The sequence below is a fragment of the Numida meleagris genome, chromosome 8, assembly GCF_002078875.1.
Source record: "Numida meleagris isolate 19003 breed g44 Domestic line chromosome 8, NumMel1.0, whole genome shotgun sequence".
NCBI lineage: Eukaryota > Metazoa > Chordata > Aves > Galliformes > Numididae > Numida > Numida meleagris.
Genome location: NC_034416.1, coordinates 12,980,080 through 13,001,792, shown reverse-complemented (window position 1 = coordinate 13,001,792; position 21,713 = coordinate 12,980,080). Strand labels below are relative to the sequence as shown.

The 21,713-nt window shown below is 36.7% G+C and overlaps 1 protein-coding gene across 6 annotated transcripts in view; it reads left to right on the top strand.

Moving 5' to 3' along the window:
• Window positions 1–21,713, top strand: part of ATRX (ATRX, chromatin remodeler) — a 79,139-nt gene that overhangs the window by 8,830 nt on the left and 48,596 nt on the right. For 4 of the 6 annotated variants that reach the window (XM_021405659.1, XM_021405658.1, XM_021405660.1 and 1 more), the window contains exons 2-10: window positions 101–213; window positions 3,752–3,807; window positions 4,539–4,591; window positions 6,219–6,343; window positions 7,574–7,693; window positions 11,265–11,374; window positions 13,509–13,576; window positions 14,453–17,361; window positions 20,569–20,647. In XM_021405659.1, the coding sequence (XP_021261334.1) occupies window positions 101–213; window positions 3,752–3,807; window positions 4,539–4,591; window positions 6,219–6,343; window positions 7,574–7,693; window positions 11,265–11,374; window positions 13,509–13,576; window positions 14,453–17,361; window positions 20,569–20,647 (3,633 nt within the window). The remainder of the gene's footprint in view (window positions 1–100; window positions 214–3,751; window positions 3,808–4,538; window positions 4,592–6,218; window positions 6,344–7,573; window positions 7,694–11,264; window positions 11,375–13,508; window positions 13,577–14,452; window positions 17,362–20,568; window positions 20,648–21,713) is intronic. The other 2 variants (XM_021405663.1, XM_021405661.1) reach the window with 1 other exon arrangement.

Here is a 21,713-nt window from a genome sequence, read left to right as displayed (position 1 = left end):
CTATAGATGTGTGTTAATTGAAATTCAGGATCGCTTCTTTGAGGCTTGCTAAATTAGCATGCAACCTGTAGTAACTTCAGGTTTTACTTTATTTTGACAGTGAAAGCAAGTTGAATACATTGGTGCAGAAACTCCATGACTTCTTGGCTCACTCATCAGAGGAATCTGAGGACATAAACTCTTCTCCAACATCATCTAAAACCAAAAGCATAGGTAAAATGATGTCTTATGTTTTAAGTTTAAATGTATATATGATTCTGAAGTCATATAACTTCGTGTTGTGATTTCACTGTATCACACTTCACTGGGGCAATTATGCAAAATCCCGATGTGATTTAATTAAGTGGTTATATTTTGATAAATATATATATAGCCTTTGACGCAGTATTTCTTTCAGTTAAAATTATGTTTTTAAGTGTGAACAAAGCTAATTCTGGTGGTAATTTACCTTCTCTTGAAACATGAGACAGCAAACATGCATGCATTTGCCTGTGGTGGGAGTTCCTTGTTCACTTTTCCTGAATGCGTAAGGGCAGTATCTTGTTTCTTCTGCTGAAGTAAAGCTTTTGTGATCCTTGCAGTTGGGGCAGAAGGCATCGAGATTGTGCTTCCATAATTATCTGTGTAAGATGTCTGTATTTAATCTGGAAACATTCAGAAACAAAATAACTGAAAAAACGTGCTGGACTAGATCAAATATGGCATTAGAAATTTTTACTTACAAGTTAAAAATAAGTAACAAATTTTAAATGTTTTGATTGCATTCATAAGAAGCAGAATTTTTTCTTAGCAGTACCATATTCAGTTTGTTTCCAAATTTAGCTGGGACTGGGTACAGGTACAGAACTTTCCAGGCTCTGCTGTTTCGTGAGCTAAAAATTGTGCTGAAATGATAGAGTACAGGAGAATGGGAGTGTGCTGGCTGTGGCATGGAGTTTATTTTCAAACTGTTGTCCTGAGTAATAAACCTGTGTGTTTGCTGGTGTGCAGTTTTTCTTTTGATGTTTATCTTGCAAATATACTGCCGTGTGGTCCTGTCTGCCTTGTATCAGGATCTGACTGAACTGTTAACATAGGAGAAAGTATCACACAAATAATTTTTTAAATAGAACAAGAGATCGAACTGCTGTAGATGCATGCATTTAAAGTGAGACTTTGCTACGTAGCATACTTTTTTTGAAATTCTTTATCCTGTGTAGTTATAAAGTAGAATTTGGCTGCTTGTCTCAAAATACAAATTTACTTTGAAATAGAGGTACACAGAAGTTTTGGAGCTGTTGGAGAGGGTCCAGAGGAGGGCCACAAAGATGCTCAGAGGTCTGGAGCACCTCCCCTACAAAGACAGGCAGTGGGATCTGCGTTTGTTCAGGCTGGAGAAGAGAAGGCTGTGAGGAAACCTCATTGCAGCCTTCCAGTATTCAAAAGGGGATTATAACAAGGAGGGGAATCAACTTTTTACTTGGGCAGATACTGACAGGACAGAGGGGAATGGTTTTAAGCTCAAGGAGGAGAAGTTTAGATTGGATGTCAAGGAGAAGATCTTCACAGAGAGAGCGGTGAGGTGCTGGAACAGGCTGCCCAGACAGGTTGTGGGTGCTCTGTCCCTGGAGGTGTTCAAGGCCGGGTTGGATGGGGCCCTGGGCAGCCTGGTCTGGTACCAGATCTGGAGGTTGGCGGCACTGCCTGTGGCCGTGGGGTTGGAACTTGATGAGCCTTGGGGTCCCTTCCAACCCAAGCCACTCTATGATTCTGTGATTCTATACTGACTAATTAATAGAAGACATGCTTCATTATTGCTTTAGATATTTTATTTTTAAAAAACGTATTGTTGGGAAAAAAAAAAAGTTGACAAGTCAGGAATTAAACACTTAAATATTAGGAAATGCCAGAATTAACTGTGCAAACTTACTTCCTAGCTTTTTGTGCATCGTGATAATATTTCTGGGAACTACCCTATTCTAGTTTTATTTTTTCTCCACAGACTGCTCTTTCAGTGTATAAATGATGGACATGATTGGAGCCAAATGAGGTTTACGTATTAATGGATCCCATTTTTTTCCAGAATTTGGAGGATATATTAATTATTAGGTGTTGTAAGGGGAGAGATGTTGATGAAGATGATTGCGTGGCTCAAAGGATCTGGGACATGTCCATGACGCGCACAAAGATCAACTGAATTATGTGACAGGTGCTTGTTGAGTGTTTGGTCCTGTGGATGCTTCTGTGGTAGAAGTGATGAGTAAAGTGAACTTGCACTGATAACCTTAATTCTGGCTTTTCTTAATTTTTGAGTACCTGATTTTACAGCCTTATGATGTTTCTTTATCCTCTCTGCAGTCTTATTGGCTGCCTCTCTCCCCTGCACTGTGTGGGTGCCAGCAGGAGGATCTTTGAGAGTGTAGGAGAGACTGACTTCCTGCTCTTGTGTCAGGTGACCAGCCTGTGCTCAGGAGCAGCCAGCCACAAGGGAAATCCTGTGCTCTCATAGCCCTGGAGTGGATGGAGCATGTGCAGTTTTAGTCAGCAGTGGGAGCTGTGAGGGGATGCAGCATGCTTGGTCGTTCTGTGGGGATGGTGCATGTCCAGTCCAGTCACGCCTAGGAGCTGTGAGGTGGAGGAGCATATTCATTCTGTTGCTTTTGGGAATAGCGCATGTGCAGTCTGAAGGCAGAACCTGCGGAGGCTTAATCTACCAGAATCAAATCAATCCATACCGAGCATGTACGAACTGTGGTATTTTCCATAGATGTAGTAGTTGATCAAAAATGAGGCTCAAGTAGAAGGTGGATGACAGGGTCCCACCCTCAAAGGAAATGGAACTCTTCTGCCAGATTTCAGGTTCTCTCCATGGTATGGTGGAATGCCTATAATATTCCAGAGAGGAAATTTCCCTTTTTTAAGGGGGGCAAAAGCTTTGCATGCAGAAATGGCTGGATAATTTTTGCTAAAATTTACCCACACAGTTCAGTTTTAAGTCAAAAACCCAACATGAAATTTTCTAGTAACTTAATTTTTTTAAAACGTAAAATTGTGTAGCTTTTTCCTCAAGCGTAGAGTGTCAGGAAATAGTAAGTTACAATGCTGGCAGTCTCATGTTATAATCACAAATGATAATGATATTTATTCTGTAATTATACTGTCACTTCACTTGCATGTTTGTCAATAGTACATCTGTTAAAATACGGCTATTTCTTTACCTTTTGAGCAACTTCATGCAAATATCATTAAATCACTGAACTTAAAGACATTCCCTTCCATCACCTGGACTGGTGGATGGAGCAGATAATCAGAAGATACCTGTCTTTAGGTTTTATATTCCGTGGCTGCTAGGACCAAGAAATGGGAATTCTCTATCATATACTGGTTTTTGTGTGTAGCTCCATAATCCCAGATTTCACATTGTGTTTTTAGTGTTAAAATGTGTAAGAGAAATCCTTAAATAACTTCTTACAGGTTAAAAGAAAGCACTATTTTCTCTGTGCATACAGTTGTGTTCTCATGTCTTGAAATTCATCTAATGATAGGCTCTTTTTCAGCCTATTGTACAAAACTGAAAGTAATTCCAAAATGATTTCTGTAAAATTTAAGCAATTAGGTCAGTTTTATTTTGTTGTTGTACAAAAGTTGGTCTGTGAAAATCACAATCATCTTTATTCATGCTGATGAAGCATAAAAAATGTTATGAGATAGAATGTGAAGAACTGCTAATATTTCTTCAGTTTCAGTGCATTCTTTCCCTTTCTTTCCATAGGTAAAAGTAGAGAACCTGAAAGAAGTCCAACCTCAATGGAGAACAACAGAGAAGAGGTAGGAATAAAAATGCTTTTGAATTTTAGTTGTGTGACTAGTCCAGAATGGCTAATATGTGGGAAACATTGCTGTTTACAGTAAGTGCTTCAAGAATATTGTCAGAACCATCTGCAGTGAATGTCCCTTCTGCTGAATAGAAACTTCAGCTGTAAAATATACATTTAAAAATAAAATTAAAATTTGGAATGATACTGTGATATGGGTGTGCAAACCTCATCTCCTTCTTGAAATTATTGAAATACTCAAGTTTACTTGTTGCTCTGATGTGCAATAATTCCTGTGTAAAATGTCTCTTGACACACGGGAGTTAGGTTCTGCTTACTTCAAGTATGCAGTTGCATTTTTGCTAAGAAACACGAAGTGTTATTTTATTCAGACTGAGCATATTCTGAAGTGAGTTTTTCTTCTTAAATAAAGCGCTGCGAGGAATCCCAGTAACTTGTATTGAAGTGTAGAGTTTGGTAATGTGTATTTAAAAGTCAGTTTTTAAAAGGATTAGGACTCTGTGGAGTCTTCCTACTTACGTGATACTCATGGATTTAGTTGAACTGAACTGGCTTAACAGCTGAAATTGTGCCACTTCTTGTTAAAGCTTTTTTTAATTTATTTGTAAGAGTTGGTGACTTCTGAGATGCATTGGTGGTGCTCAAGTTAATGTGATAAGAAGCTAGTTTTGTTGACAGGGGACTTGATCGCAAATGTGGTGACATTTTTTTTCTTGTTTTTAGAGTGGTAGTTCTTCAGAGAGAGTCACATTCTTAGGATCGTCACGTTCAAAAAGGTTGGTGTGGAAAACAAAAAGAAAAAAATTACTTTTTATCGTCTGAAAGTATGGAAAAGTCTCTGTGCCATGCCAGATGCTGGTCGTATACACCGTTTGAGGCCCACTAAGTTGGCAGAGTTCTAGTAGACAAAGACATTACACCACATTTAAAACACAAATGTTTTTTCGTGATCAGAGGTTAAGATCATAAAGCTTGGTTTTTATTTACAGCAATACAGCAGGATTATCCTACATTTTATGACTATTCAGGACAGAGATGCTTAAACAATTATTATTTTTACTTTTGCTCTTTCAACACGGGATTCTTTTGGTAACGTAAGTTGGGGCATGCAGAAAAAAGTTTAATGTACCGTATTGTTGGTGGAGAACCAAGATGTTGTCCTGTGCAGAAACTGTATCTCTGCTTAATCTCTTTTTTCCCTTTGAGTAAAAAAAAAAAAAAAAAAAAAGTCTGGAGTTAACTGTTTACCAATTTAAAACTACAGAAGAAAAATTATATGTGACCTAAAAAGCAGCAAGCTTGTTCTAGTAAAATTCCTGCTCATTCAGGTTATGTCCTTCATGCTTTTTTAAAATTTGTTTTATTTATTATCCAAGTATACTGTGTAAATAGGTGAGCTCTTCTAAGTGCCCAGTTCGAACAGCTTCCTTCTTATTGTTCTTCACTAAGCATTCTATGTCTCTTTTCAGCGTCATATTTTTCTGGGTTTGTTTACTGTACCGTGTCTGTTGGAATTAAATGAAACTCTTCATCTCTGTTGTCTGTTTGGCTTCATTCTATATTTGCAAGTTTGGTTTTGTGTTTGGCTTTACTTTTTCCCTTCTGAATTCCGTCTCCTGGCAGCCTTTCCTATTTAGAGCATTTCAGTAGCCTTGTGTTTTTACTTCCTGTCTATCATTAAAGGTATTGTCACTCATGCACTTATTACACTGTGTCTGATACTGAGAAAAACAGCATCCTGCATTGATTTGAGTAGTTTATATATTACCTTCAGACCACTGAAAATTATGCTCTACAGATTTATATTTTTTTTCCTGCCATGACATAGTGTATTCATTCATGTTAAGGGGTTCAGTTATGAATTATTTTTTTGTGAGATTTTTGCTACCAGTATTCATAAGAAACAGTCAGCTTTTTAATTTCTTTCTGCACTTCCTGTATTTCCTTGCAAGTGTCTTTTTGGCTGAGCTGTCGTTTGCTAATATCTGTGTGTTCTCTTCGGTCTGCCTGTTAAAATTGGAATGTTGCGTAAGATTTCTGAGCATACATCCAATTGGGTTTTAGTCTGGCTTTTTTCTTAATAACAGTGTGACTTCCTGCATACCTTTTTAAAAACACATCAAACCTTGATCTGACAAAAAAAAAAGCCCAAACCACATAGCAGGCATGTGAAACAAAAATTATTCATCCAGCTTCTTAATTTGCACAGGAGGGTAGAGTTCCATGTCCTAACAGGAAAATCGCTGTGCAACTTACTTACGATAGAGCGTTCCACTTTGTTTTAAATGGATTAAAACACAGGTTCCCCCAATTGGCATGGTGTTCTGCTTGCAAAGTGCCAGGCTTACCTGTATCACAGTATGTAATATTTGTCACAGTATGGATTTTTTTCTGTCTGTGCAGGAAACCTACAGTTGTAACAAAGTATGTTGGATCAGATGATGAACAAATCTTAGATGAGACTGTAAATGAAGATAATTCAAATGAAAACTCAGAAAATGATGTTGATATGAAAAGCTTGCCTAAAGGTAGTTTATGTCCTTTTTTTGTTTCTTAATTCAACAAATAGAAAAGATGATGCAGCATAAGTAATTAACTAGAATGCACATGTATTAGTAAAATACCTCTCCTAGATCCTGTTGTCTTTACATATAAACATATATAAACGTTCATGCGTGTCCCCCTCTCTCCCCTTGCAAACACTTGTAAGAGGAAATCCTGTTTCCCAACACTTTTAAGTTTGAACCCATCGTACTTAAAGATGTCATATACCAGGATGTGCTGCTGGCTTAGTTTCAAATGCTTATTGTGTACATTTGTGTAAAACCAACAAGTAACAGAGAAAATACTTCTATTCTTAGAAGTCTCAAACTCTGTAATTTGCAAATTGTTTTTATTTCTTTTACTCTTCTGCATTTGGAGTTCATTGAGAAATAGATCAACGGCAGTGAGGCTAAATGTTGGGGGGGAAGTCATTATTTTTAAGCGCCCTTTAAAATAGTCATTATTATAAACCTTCATCCTACTTTCTTTAACTGTAGTGGGATTTTGGTTAATCTCATCCATTTCTTACATCTGAAGTTACAGGAATCCTTGGAGAGACTGCTGCTTTTTACTTCATGAGAAGCAGTCCTTAAAGTATTTTTTTTCAGAATGTTATTTCCAGTGTCCTTGTAATGAGAGCGTTAAAACTGAGCTCAAAGTAGGAAAGATGTTTTTTAATTCATGTAATTTTGGTTAGTATTGTTCTTTACATAAAAATAGATTTTTCTGAATTTTACTAAAGAAAAAAGATTCTCTTCTATTTCATACTGAAATAAGATGAGGGAAACTGGATAGAAGGGGAAATAGAGAGAGAGAGAAGAGTAATTACTTCAAGGCTTCTGATACATTTAAGTGACCTAACCAAAGTCCTTTAGTTGCAGCATTGTGCTGGAAATGCGTTCCCAGCAGTGTGATAATTCTCCTCTGCACGTATCACATCAGGATAGAGAGCGCAGTATTTACTTCTCATAGCCTGTTCACTCTTTGGTTTTTGTCCTACAACTGCAAAATGGACACAGCTTGAAGTGTGTGGTGTTTTTTTGTTTTTTATTATTTCCTTTTTTTGTGCTGTGAACACCTGTACATTCAGAAATTTGAGTATTAGTCAACAAATTGCACTTTTTTTTCAAGATACTATGTTGACATTTATTTAAAAAGGACTCTTGCACTTTGGATGTGTAATGGTTTCCAATTTCTAAATGAAATTATTCTAGGTACAGTGGTTGTACAGCCTGAGCCAGTGCTGAATGAAGACAAAGATGATTTTAAAGGGCCTGAATTTAGAAGCAGAAATACCGTTAAAATGAAACCTGAAGCTCCCAAAAAGCGTGGAGGTAAATACAATTTAAAACATTTATTGAAGCGGGTTTAAATTGCTGCTTATGACCACATTTGGTACATCTAAAAATTGTTCATATTTCTAATAAATTATCCTCAAAATACCTCCACTCTTCTGGCTTTTTGTTCATTAAAGGATAATAGCTGGCTGACATTAGCCTCCACTGCTGCCCCTGCAATGCAGCAGTGAAAGCTAAGATCAGTTCTCATTAAACCTCTTACTTTCAGTAGCTATAGGATGCATCATTAGGTACTCCATATGGACCCTTGCTTTGTATTCAGAACTGTTGCTTACTTGGAAACAGATGTTACGAGTATTCCTTTTTTTTAAGGAATTGCATTGGAATACCACTGGTAAGGGAACACTCACTGACTCTCCAAGAAAATGATCATATTTGAGGAGGGACACATCTAGACAAAACTACCTGTCAGTGATCTGACAAGAAAGCTCAAACCTATGATGGAATCCAAAGGTTTTAAAAAATTTTTTTAAACTTGTGGGAAATTCCCATTTAGTAGTGCCCTTTTAAGGATTATCTTTGAAAAACTGCTTTACCAGCTTGGTTTTTTATAGCCTCTGCTAAAATTGAGATGTTATGTAGGTAGTGATGATAGTAGCAATTCCTCTCTCTCTCATATATTTTCAAAACTTAGATGGAGGGAATGACATGTAAACTAGCCACTAAAGAGCCTTTAGTTCACACACCAGCAGCAGTACCCAGAATATTCAGGTGAACAGCTCTTTTACATGCTATTTGTTCTTCCTGTTGTGTTATTTGAAATACTTGCTCTCTTTTAAATTCGTTATGATTTCGTAAGTGCTATTTATCTGTGGATGAAGTGAAGTAAAAGACAACTGTGAGGAAATGTGCTTGTCCATGTGTAGGGGCTTCTGCATATGTTTAATCACATTTTGAGCATTGACCTTATCTCTAAATCATTGATCTTTGAAAGTTAGTTCAGTTATATGAATAGAAAACATCCTATTCGGCATAGAGGAATACTTTATACATTCGCATTGACAGCAATTTTACAAGAGGTCCAACTGAAATCTTCAGGGCTATAATATTGGATAGGACTGTTTTGCTTGAGCTTTGTGGTCTGCGTGTGCATCCTCAGGACAATTCATATGACCTGCACTCCCAGCTTTTTTTTTCCATCCCTAGAGAATTTGAGGCCATTCCTTTGTGTATCTGGACTAGTTAATTGTGCTAGTGCCTTGCAGAAGGTAATGGTTTTGGAAAGAATATCAAGTGTTTGCTTAGACCGTGCCTTTATTGAAGTCAAGCTTAGCTGTATTTGTGCCATTACTGGTAAATCTTTGTCTGACTGTTAAGCTCCTGTATACTTTCAAGAAATTGGGGTAGGTACTGCCTGCTGCTGTGTTAGCCCCATTTCCAGAGCAGGAATGGTAGACAGGAAAGGGTCCTGACTGCAGTCTGCCTCAAGAGCAGCTGGATTAGGAATGTGTCCCAACAGTTTTGGTTTGTAACACCACAGAAAAGGTAGCACAGATTCATTTATTCTACACTTGCTGCGCGCACTAGGTCTAGTTACATGAAGTAGCCCTCTACCCTTCTCTTGCTGCTAGAATGAGATGCTTGGCCTGTGCTCATTCAAGACTAAGTGTTCCTGATTTAAGCAGGTAAGCATGGAGTCCCAGTTACTTGATACCCAGAATTCTATGCACAGTACAAGTAAATAATAAAATATATATTTTTAAAAGCCAGTGCATCTTTTTCTGTGCAGGTTGCATCTTCACATTTTCATTGGGAGTGGCAGGTGTAGTTTGTATTAGAAACAGTAGTAGTAATGGAACTGTCCTGCCTTTCTAGCATCCAGATGACCTTAGCCAGTACTATAAGGCATTGTGCCAGTCCGTACTTTCAAGTTTCCTGTCTGCAGAGTGGTTGTGATTGTATCTTTACTAACAAGCTCATAGTGAGGGATGTTCTTAAGTATTTTCTCAGTACTAATGGATTAGTTGTTACTTAATTTCTTCAGACCTTTATCTTTTGTAGTAGTAATATGATTTACAAAGGTTTGCTTCATGAATAGCTTCTTTTTTCTGGTGCCAACTTGCAGATTTTAGGAAGTGGTGCAGAAGTGTTTCCCCTCAGAGAAGCTGGAAATGGCTTGGGAGTTGACAACAAATAGCTTGTTCCCCCTCAGTGTCTTAGATCCATTTAAGGACTGCTGTATTTAAAAAAAAGTTTGAGTAGACTTATATGCTGCTTGGTATAAAATAAGGTGATATTCTTTTCTGAGTAGTACAATATGACGCATGTAAGTATTTCAGATTTGCTGGCAGCATTTGAAACAGAGGCACTTCAGCTTTTGAGGTTGTAAGGGGTGCTTTGCGGATCTACAAGCTCTGCAGTACATGCATGACTGCATGTATTGCATTTGAAAAGAACAAACTCTGAATTCACAATTTCAGACCTGGTATTTTCATTGCATTGTAACAGCGTATTAGCCCTTACTGGACTTTAGTTGATTTGAAATTGCATTTCAGTAGCAACTAGGTAGTAGCTTGTGTTGTGTTTTGCCTATTTTCACTCAGTTCTTAATATTGTGGTGTTGGTAAATGGTTCTAATTCAGGAGTAGTTATTTTTTAGTGTATGGCCTTTACTGAGACTACAACCGTTAACTATTTGAGAGTTAATTTCCTCGTATTACTTACTGTATGTGACAGCAAAGAGCAAGTTACAGTTAAGCAAGCCTGTGTCAAACATTGGTCTGTTTGATCCCCAGATAAGTTTTTGACAGCCTATAGATTTAGTGTATGAACTGTCTGAAATGATTTTCCTTTTCGTTGGAAGCATTACTCCTGTTGAAAAGTGTCTCAGTAGTACTAGTTAGTTGGTTTAAAAGATTGGCAGGTAGCAAGCCTTCCAGTCCTGAATTCACCACCTTTGAAAATGAATGGGGGGGATTAACATCAAGAGATGCATTCGTAACTAAATGTAGGTACAGCATCAGAGTAGTGCACAAACTATTGGAGGAGTCAGCAACATGGTGAGAACACGTGTTATACAAAAACTGTAACTTAAAAAATCAAGAAGGGAACAAAAAGTGAAGAAGTGTATTTCAGACAGTATTTATAAGCATTTCATTTATACAATGATTTTCCATATTTTTTTGTTGAGAAACGAAAACTGTATGTGAAAGAATCAGCATAATAAAAACATTAATTTAAATATTACTTTATGAACTAAGATTTAAAGAGGAAAGATGTACAGAATATCAGGGTTCATTTGAAAGCTTTTTAGTGATGACTTGTGTATGTAAGTGTATTCTCAGTAGATGACCAGTTAATTCCTATTAAATCTCCCAAATGAAAAAAAATCATTTTGGAGCCAAGTATTAGAAGTATAAAATCTAGAGGAAAATTCTTTCCATCTTTAAATGGTGAGTGGTACAGAAAGATCTCTCTAATGACAGGTGTTAAAGAACCTAACAGGCCAAAATACTGTAAGAAAATGAAATAGATATATACAGATTTTGTTTTAAGAAGACATCAAAATGAAAAAAAAATAACGTGTGGTTTATAATCCTCTCTATAGAGGAAGGACTGCATGGAATTGTAAGCTGTACAGCTTGTGGGCAACAGGTGAACCATTTTCAAAAGGATTCAATCTATAGACATCCTACATTGAAAGTTCTTATTTGTAAGGTATGTGGTAAACAGTTCTACAGTTTGTGTTGTTTGTTTTTGTCTGAAATGTTGTATTAGTTGATTTGGGTGGGATTTCTGTGGGATTAGTTCTTGCTTTTTAGCTTATAAACTTTTAGGTTATAGACTTTTCAGTCATTGATTGCTACATTTAAGGAAACTAGAAGTGGAAAATGAAAAAGTAAATACAGCTTAAAAATTAAATTCCTGTTTTTCGTATAGTCCAGTTAAACTTATTGTATAATACATTTTTTCAGTTTTAAGACTGTACTATCAGTGAATTCTTGATGTTAAACAGTCTATCTAAAATTTCTGCCTATCTGTAACATTATTACAGGAATAGATTCAATTCTGGATCTCCTCGTAAAGCGCTATGTGGAGAACAGTGTTAGAGTAAGATGTGGAAAGATAACTTTAATTCATCTCAGTTTCAGTTTTGAACAGATCCAGGACTGGCAGTTGATGGCAACCTCTGTAATAATGGTCGAGTCCGTAGTCCTAAAACAGCATCTGGTTCTTCAGTTACACAGTTTATCGTGGCTTCAGTTAAGTTGTAAGATGCCATTAATGGAAGAGACAGGGAACAGGGTAGGAAGGAAATGTCTCTACCTCCTGTTGTGGAAAACTCTACATTGTCAAGGAGGTGTAGAGATATGAATCTCTGTCTTCAGAGATTCTGTATTTATAGGTAGTCTCAAAGATACAGAGGTAGAGATTTGTTTTACAACGCACGTTTAGCTTTCCCCTTTGTTTCCCTCTTTGTGCTTCTTCTGCGCATCCTAGTTAATGGTACGTATTCAGCTGACATACTATCTCAGAGATGTCCATATAGTCTAATGTTCTGGCTCATTTCTTCTATTAATTCCGTCTTGTTTCTTGCTATAAAACATACTTAGAAAAATAAGCTTACTGAGTGACCACTTTCAGTCTCCATTAGAGTCCTAGCTCTTGTTCCAAGATTTGAAAATCCTTGATATCTAATGGTACGTGTTCATTTGATACATACAAGTATCCAGTTCATTTTCGAAATTTGTTTAAGGTGTTAGGTTCCATAACAGCTCTTGACTGTTAAGTCTGCAAGTTAATTATATCACGTACTGTTTCCCACCATTTTTCTGTATCTTTACTTAATTGAACGTGACTGTATGTTAATGTGAGAGAGTAATGGAAGTCCCTTACCTGTATGTTTTGTGTATTCCATGTCTTCTTTCTTGCTGTTTGGATAAACAGCTCTATACTTTTCAGTCTTTCTTCAGAAACTGTTTTCCTTTGACTTCAAATATTTTGTCAAGATTCTAAACATCAGCTTTTATTGTGGGCTTTTTTTTTTGTATTTGATTGGATGGATGTTTAACATTCCATATGAAGAGACGTCATCACTTTAAGTTCAGGAGTTCAGTTACTGACATCTCTTCTGAATTCTAAGTTCACCGGTTCACAGGAAACAAGGGCAAATTTTAGCTGATAGCTTGTATTAATCCATATGCAAAGCAGAGCTTCAAGTTCAGGAGAATTTTCTTTACTGATGACTGGAAAGAAACATCAAAATTTAGTTCGAAGGCTTCAGCAGCTGAAGCCACTGCTACTGCTAGATGTGCATATTACTTTCCTACAGTTTCCAGTTTTTCAATGAAAATACTTAGGCTGCACCTGGAAATTGAATTACTTGGATGTTAACATCAGGATGAACACTGAAGACGTTTCTGTTTAAAATTTTATGGTATCAGTAGCAAACATAAAGAACAGGGAGCCGAAAACTGTGTAGGATTGTGTTGGGGAGATGCAATTTTCTTTCTTACTGTGGTATTGATGTTCCTAGAAAACTGGCAGAAAACACTTTTCTAGATTGAAGACATTCAGTTGATGTTCTAGAATCTGCAAATACGCAGCCATTAAACAGAAGCTGTTATTTAATTTTCAAATAACCTTAAGCTGTCTGAATAAGAAGTCATGATTTAAGACCTGTTGTATCTAAGAAAATATTTTTTTGATTAATAATGAACGTTAAAAGATTAGAATACTGAGTACCTTTCCAATGATGCTTTTAATGCTTCTGGTATGCGTTGAAATTATATAAATTACTGAAATCCATTTGAAACATAATAAAAAAATTGTTCTATGTCTTTATTTACAGACATGCTACAGGTATTACATGAGCGATGACATTAGCCGTGATTCAGATGGAATGGATGAACAGTGTAGGTAAGTGTATTGAAAATTAATAAACACCTACAGGTCTTCTGTTTTCTCTCTCTTGCATTAATGAAATTGACAGATAAAGACCAGTACAAAAGAGCTCAATCAATAATCGTTTTTTTTTATGAGGAATTGCTCAGTCAGTGGGTTTTTGTAAATATTTTATTGTTATTTTAAATAATTAACAGGAAAACATTTTGTAAAGAAATCTAGTAGTAAACACTTGCAAGACATTAAATTTTTAAAACGCATGCTACCATGCAAATATTTTAATTCAAAGATGGGGGTAGAATCTGACAGTCTAAACCTTGTGAGTCACAGTAACTTACTTTTCCAGATGTATCTCCCACTTCTGAAATACTGAAGTTCTTCTCTGTCCACCTGTCAAATATCTAAATGTGTAACCCAGTCAAAATTCTGTAGTTTGTGCTGCCCATGCGCTTGCTTATCAAGTCACTTTTCAGGTCTTCATCAAAGACCATGGAACCTAAATGTAGGTGATTTTTTTTTCCTTTGTGCATGCACTAGTAATACACCAATTAAAGCTAGAAAGACTGAAGCGGATTATTTTGCTTGAAAACAAACTGAAAAAGTAAGTCTCAGGCAGAACATGGAAAACCAAGTTTAATTACTTTGATTAAGATTGTTGCTGAAACTGTTCGGCTATTACTGGCCTTTTCAGCTTTTTGAACTGTTAATCAAATGGCTTGATGTTCTGGCTTTGTAATTCAATGGAGTGCTTTTCAGTCATGCTTTTCATAATGTTTATCATTTGAATTTTTAAAAAGTAGATTCATCATCAGTGAAAAGTCTGGAAACTTCTCAAGCTTGTCACCTTGATTATACGGAGATAAGACTTATATTTCTTATGTCTTGTTTCAGGTGGTGTGCTGAAGGTGGAAATCTGATTTGCTGTGACTTTTGCCATAACGCCTTCTGTAAAAAGTGCATTTTGCGCAACCTGGGTCGAAAGGAGCTATCAACTATACTGGATGAAAATAACCAGTGGCACTGCTATAGCTGCCATCCAGAGCCTCTATTGGACTTGGTCACCGCGTGTGACAGCGTTTTTGAAAATTTAGAACAATTACTGCAACAAAACAAAAAAAAGACCAAAGTTGAAAGTGAAAAAAGTAAAATATATGACAATACAGTCAAATTTTCTCCAAAGAGAAATAGCTCAAACTGTAATGGTGAAGAAAAAAAACTAGATGATTCATATTCAGGTTCACTAACATATTCTTATAAAGCACTAATGGTGCCAAAGGACATGCTTAAGAAAACAAAAAAACTGGTTGAGACTACAGCAAATATGAATTCCAGCTTTGTGAGCTTTTTGAAAAAGGCTGCAGAAAATTCAGAAGTAAGCCCAGCTGTGCAACTTCGTCAGCTAAAAGCTTTTAAATCTGTGCTGGGTGACATCAAAAAAGCTCATCTGGCACTAGAAGAAGGTCTGAACCTGGAGATTCAAGCTTTGGATGTTAAAATCAAAGAGAAAAATACCAAAGAGAAAAAAACTGATGTTAGATCAGAAAAAAATGAGGTGAAGAAAGATGAAGGAAAGGAGCATGTGGCATTAAAAGAGGATGCCACTGTAAAGAAGCAGAAGAAAGTTGTATCAGAACAGCCTGACAATGAGCCAATGGATCAAGATGTTCCAACAACAGAAAAAAAAGATAGCAAACGTACAAGTGGTGAAGATAAAAGGTCTGGCACAAATGAAGAACCTCAGTATGAACCTAATAGTACAGAGGCTTTAGACATGGATATAGTGTCTGTTCCCTCTTCTGTTCCTGAAGATATTTTTGAGACTCTAGAATCTGCTATGGAAATTCAGACTGCAGCAGATGAGCAAGGGAATGGGAATACTGGAACAGATCATGAGAATCCAAATATAAAATTGACCACTCCTTTGAAAGATACCAAAGGTGGAACTAAACTGAAAGCATCAGCTAAAGGAACAAAGGAATTGATTGTGAAATTGACTCCTGTATCCCTGTCGGAGTCTCCAGTTAAATCTGAAGATCAAGACAGCAGTCTAGAAAAGGGAAGTAAGGATGCTAGAACAGAAAACTGTGATTCTGAAAAACAAAATAGTAATGCTGACAGTGAACGTTCCACAGAGAATGAAACAGTCTCACTTGCAGAGGATTCTGATCTCAGGAGATCACCCCGTGTGAAGACCACGCCTCTGAGGCGCCAGACGGACGTTAATCCTTTAACATCAAATTCAGAAGAAGATAGCAATGACACAAGTAATGAAAAACGAAAGAGAAGATCATCAAAACAGCCAAGGAGGAAAAAAGATAAAAGAAACTCTTCTGACAGTACAGTTGATGGTCCTAGGCCTAATAAACTTTGTAAATCAAAAAAGCCAGCTATATTAGATAATAGTTCCGATTCTGATGAGATGCCAGCTGTTCTTAAAGAAGTAGCTATGATGAATCACAGTTCTTCAGATATTGACAGCAATAGCGAATTACCAGCAAAAGATCAGAAGACTTCAAATGTTCTGAAGGATCAACCAGTAGTGGATGAAAATGGAAAACGAAAAAGAAAAAGTTCCAGTTCTGGTTCAGATTTAGATGCCAAAAGGGGCAAATCAGCTAAAAATTCTGCTACTGTAAAAAAGAAACGACAGGACTATTCAGATTCTTCGAACTATGATTCTGAGTTAGAAAAAGAAATTAAACATTTGAGTAAAATTGAGTCTGCAAAAAAAGCTAAGAAAAAATACTCACGAAAGGAAGACAGTTATGATTCTTCTGAAGAAGAGCAGAGGAAGAAAGTCAGTAAGAGGAAGGTAAATCTGAAGAAACAAAGAGCTAAATCTTCTGAAGATGATGCTGCTGAAAAGTCATCTCCAGAGAAGGAGGTTAATCATTCACCTGAAGATAAAAAAGTTAGCGTGGGGTCAGTTGCTAAGGAAAAACTAAACAAAGACTTAAAAGAAAAAGCTTTGAAGGGTAAGCTTGATGAGTCTTCTGATGTTGAGAAGTCTTCACCGGAGAAAGAAGAGAGTAGTCCTAAAGGTGTTAAGCTAACTGAAGTCAAGAAAAACAAGGATTTTAAGAAGAAGGCGGCAGCACAAGAAGATTCTTCTTCAGAGAGTACTGAGAAATATGCGAAGAAGGAACACAGTTTTGATTCTTCGAAAGAGAAATTCAAGAGTAAAAAGAGATCAGAAAACAAAGAGAAGAAATCAGAAAATTTGAAACAGAAAAATTTCAAGAAAGAACAAGATTCCTCTTCTGATGTTGAAAAGTCATCGCCAGAGAAAGGAAGTTGTAATTCTTCTGAAAGTGACAAGACTAAAAATGAAACAACGGTTAAAGAAAGGAAAAGGAGGAATTTAAGAGAGAGAGTGTCTAAAAGAGTCCAGATTGATTTATCTTCTGATGCTGACAAATCTCCCCTGAAAGAAGAGAGTTCTTCTGAAGATGCTGTGCGAAGTAAAAAACGGCCAGAAGTGAAGGAAAAGAAAAAAATAAGTCACAAAAAGAAAATTACCAAGAAAGAGCAGAATGAGTCGTCCTCTTCTGATGAGGAGTCTTACGAAGACAATAAGAAAAAGATTAAAAAAGGATCAGTGAAAGAAAATAAAAAGAGTAACTTAACAGAGAAAAAGAAAATGTCAAAAAAGGTTATTGTCTCTTCTTCATCCTCATCTGATAAGGAAGAAAACGATGAGCAGAATTCAACAGGTGATGGAAGCAGTGATGAGCAGAAAATTATGCCAGTGACTGAAAATCTAATACTGTCTGCTGGTGCAGGATTTTGTCAGTCATCAGGTGTGCAAAATGTTTTTATTTACACTTGTTATTAACCTATAAATGAAGGACATTTGTAAGATTTGGGTAACATTGTATTAATCCACAAGTGAAAATATCCAGTAGGAGGTAATCATACATTTATGAGTTTGTAGCCAGTTGGGTTTTTGAATACTGGTAAAGAAGTAGCCATGTCAGTTTATTGTATAGCTCATCATTTCTGGAGTAAAAGATGGAGAGACATAAGAAGCTGTAGTTACAGTCTGTAATTGCAACAGGTGTTTCCTTGCAACGTGGCTTTCAAAAGCCCATGTATTCTCTTTGGCTGCTCTGGTACTGTTAGCAGAAGCTAGTTTTAAGTAAGTAGATCCCTTGAGAATTCAGATGAATTTATCAGCGTACGGTTTTACAGTTGAGATGACTCTAAAACTTGTGGCATTATAATACACATTTTAAAAGTCATGTAGATTGTGCCTCATGAGACCCTTGCAGCATTTAAGCACCTGTTGTCAGTTAACAGAAGTGTCATCGCTTACTGTTTTCGTAGCAGGTTTATTTATTATTGCTATTTTATTTTTTTCAGGATAAATTGTTCCTTCATCAATGCCTAATATCTTTAGGAAATTAAAATATGTTCAGAACTACTGGATTTGGATGATTTGTTTTAGAGAACTTAAAAAGGAAGGGTAGTTTTCACATTAAACGGACACTACAGATGTCTTTAAGGAATGAATTTGCAAGTAGAAAAAAATCTGTTTGCTGTTGATTGCTGTGACAGGGAAGTTGTTTTGTATTTGCTTGTTGCTAATGCTGTTTCAGAAAACTTTCTGTATAAAACGTTAATGTATTTGTGAAGACAGCAGAAGGGACAGTGGTATTTTGGCTTTTCCAGAAACCCATTGTAGATAGACCCTCCTACGTATTACTTCTTAGTGCAAAATGAGATGATTTTTGTGAGGACAGTAATTTCTAAGGAGAGGGGGAAAAAGTACATAAAACATCTTGTTCTTTCTTTTCCCTACCAACTTGATGCCCACCCTTCTCTTCCTGGGCTTTCCCTGCAGTTTAGTTCTGTGAAGTTAGCATAGCAGCTGCAAAAGTTTCTTTTGGATTTATAGCCCTGTAAGAAAGCAAAGTTTGATTAATGAGTTATTGTATAATTATGTGAGTTATTATGAGTTATTGTACAATTATTCTACATAATTGTAGAAATAACAGTTGGAAAATAAGTTTCTTACTTCGCATATCATCGTACAGCCTTGTACTAAGTTTGTTTTTAAGATCCTGCAATGAAGTGGGTTTAGTTCAGTTGCTGTACGTATAATACTGGGATCTGCAAGCTTCTTCCTTGACAGCTAAAGACATGCTTCTCCAGTGATGTCATTGCTGAGGGAATTATGCAAATTGTTCTTTACGAAAGCAATACACAATCGATTGTACTCTGACAGTAACGCATATGCAACAGTTCTTGGCATCAGTGGAGCATCAGATAGGGGGATAACAGTGCACAAATGGGAAAAATAAGATGGTGAGGTGGAATAGTTGATAGTAGAGTTAATCTGAGAGAGAACTGGGTGATTTAGTCTGGAGAGAGAATGCTAAAGCTGGGGAATCTTAATTGCTGTCTTCTTAACTACCTTATGGGTGAGTATTGAGAAGGTTGAGCCAGGTGCACAATGAAGAGATGGGTGACTGTGGATGGAAGTGGCAGCAAGGAAATTTCTGATCAGATACTCTGAGAAAATTGTTTCTGTTGAGGATGGTCATTGCCTGGAACTGGTTGCCCTGTTGATCTTTGGAATTCCTGACCTCGGAAATGCTCACAATTTGACAAGGCCCAATGAAGACTCATCTCACTGTGCAGTTAGCTCTGATTTGAGGAGGAGTTGGAGTAGATAATATTCAGAGGTCTCTTACAACCTTTTATTTTGTATGTTTCCATGAGAATGCAACTTTGTTATATGATTTGAAGAAGAGGCAAACTTGCCCTTCCTTTCAGTTTACTTGTGGTTTAATAGGCAAGTAAATAAAGGGGTCTCTCCTGTGTTTGAACAAGCTCAAGTTGTTAAGGTTTAGAATCAATTGTAACCAGCAGGATGTTTCTTTTTATCCAGGCCTGAAAGTGAGGGACTTCTGTGATTATCTCTTACACTGTTTTGTCAAACATCTGGTTAGTACTAGTTCCAGGACAGGTGTATGTAAAAACAACTGGGAGCAAGCCATTTGCAGCCTGATTTTGATCTGCAGAAAATTTGGAAATGATGAACAGAGGGATATCAATTCATTAGAATGTTAAGGTCTCTTTTTTTCCGAAGCTTAGTATTACTGACTAAATTTGACTTACATGTGAGTCAGAGAAGAGAAAGGGGGAGGGATTGGGAGTGTGTTGGAAACAGTCTGCTATCTAAATTCCTCTCCATTCAGTTAGGGAGGTGCAGAGGAACTTACAGGCACGTGTCATGCTGTGCAATTCTTCCCCTGCTGTGTGTTGCATTTAGTTGTCCTGTGCTGTTACTTTTGATAGGCTTTCCATCTGAGACAGTAACCGTATTGTACAGCTGAGTTTTGATACTTGCTGTAAGGGTAGCCAATGTTCTCAAAATACAAGTCTTCACATATACATAACAAATGTACATGCCTTGTCTATCACACTTTGAAAGCAAATACAGGCAAGGATTATTGTTCTCAAGTACGTCTTAATGGTTGCAGAGCAGCCTGGAATTTTAGGAAGTGATTTTTTGTTACTGTTGTTTGGACCTTTTTCGCTTATGCAAATTCCGTGGCAGAGCTTCTGAAATCGAGCTGATAGCTTCTTAAAATTCAAAGGTGAAATTCTGTGAATATTCAGTCTGTATGTTTTGGTGTAAAACAAATTTCACAGTGTACATAGTAAGGAAACTGGCAAGTTGTGTGTGGTACCAAAGATAATCTGGACAAACGGATTGCTTGGAAAGCTAGGTATTTCCATTACTAAAAATACTTCTATTATCCAGATAGGTAATTGTTTTTGTTTTTTTTTGTTTGTAAAAAAAAAAAAAAAAGTTGTGGTATTAACAAGTTATTTTTATATGGGAGTTCTGGATCGTAGAATCATAGAATGGTTTGGGTTGAAAGGCACTTTAAAGATCATCATTTTGGCATCATTTTGCCATGGACAGGGACGCTTGTACTGTGTTATTTATTGCAGGTTTTACATTTCATTGTTTTTGTTTCCTCTTCTTCACCCAGGAGATGAGGGAGAGACTAAGTCAAGGACTGTTCCAGTGGAGGGGGAGGAAGATGATGATGATGACGATCCTGAGAATAGGTATGATTGCATCCATAAGGACTTAAAAAAGGTTTATATAACACACCCTAGGCGTGGGCGCAAACCGGCGCAACGGAAGAGCAAGCAGGTTGTAAAAACCAGGACTACCTGCCTTGTAAAGACTCGCTCGCAGGCTTCCAGCAAGTTTGAACAAGGGGCCAGAGAACAGAGGCCAAAATCCAGAAATGCAAAGAGAGTATTTAGAAGTGTTAACTAACACACCTTGCATAGGGTGTGTTATAAATGCACTGCACCACTGTCCATTTTATGTTCACATTGAAAATGTGGGGATTGTGAGAAGCGTTTCATTCAGGCAGGTAAAAATCTACTTCTGACAAATGTGAATTTTGATTAGTTACAATATGAACAGAAGGTAAAAATTTGCATCTGTGCAATATGCAGTGCTGAAATCTTCACATATTGTTTGGTTTTTAATGTTGCATAATTTGCTTTTTTTATTTGAAACACGTTTTCTCAGTAAAGAGAAAAAAATGTATAGAAAGCACTATTACAGATATTTCAAGCTTTTAATTAAACTGAGTTCTAATCCATGAAAGAGTAAGCGAACTCACTGATGTGTTAGCTGAGCCCTGATTCTACAAAGACTGTGCATAGGGGCAGCTGGTATCGGAGGCATCTAAATTATACGTTTTAAGTCTTGCATAAATACTGTCGGATTTGTGGCTTATGTATTGTTTCAGTCTCAAGTTCAATAAAAGCAAATTTATGTAAGATACAGTTAGTTTATTAAGACATATTTTACCAATACCGTTGTAGTTACCAAAATTAGGCTGACTAGAAAATGTAAAAGCTTCATTTCCTAACAACTGAATGCACAACATAAAGCATTGCTCAACTGTGAGCTGGAGTTTCTTTTTTGAAGTTATTGTAGTTAGACTAAAGATTTGTTCAACTAATTTTTATACAGTATTTCAGAAACTGATTTTTTTTGCCATTTAGAACGTGTGGGACCAGCTTTGTAGCTTTGCACAATTTCTGACGGAGTCTTTTTCTGCTTCTGAGCCTTACTAGTTTAGAATCCGGGATCCTTGTTTCACGGAGTTGT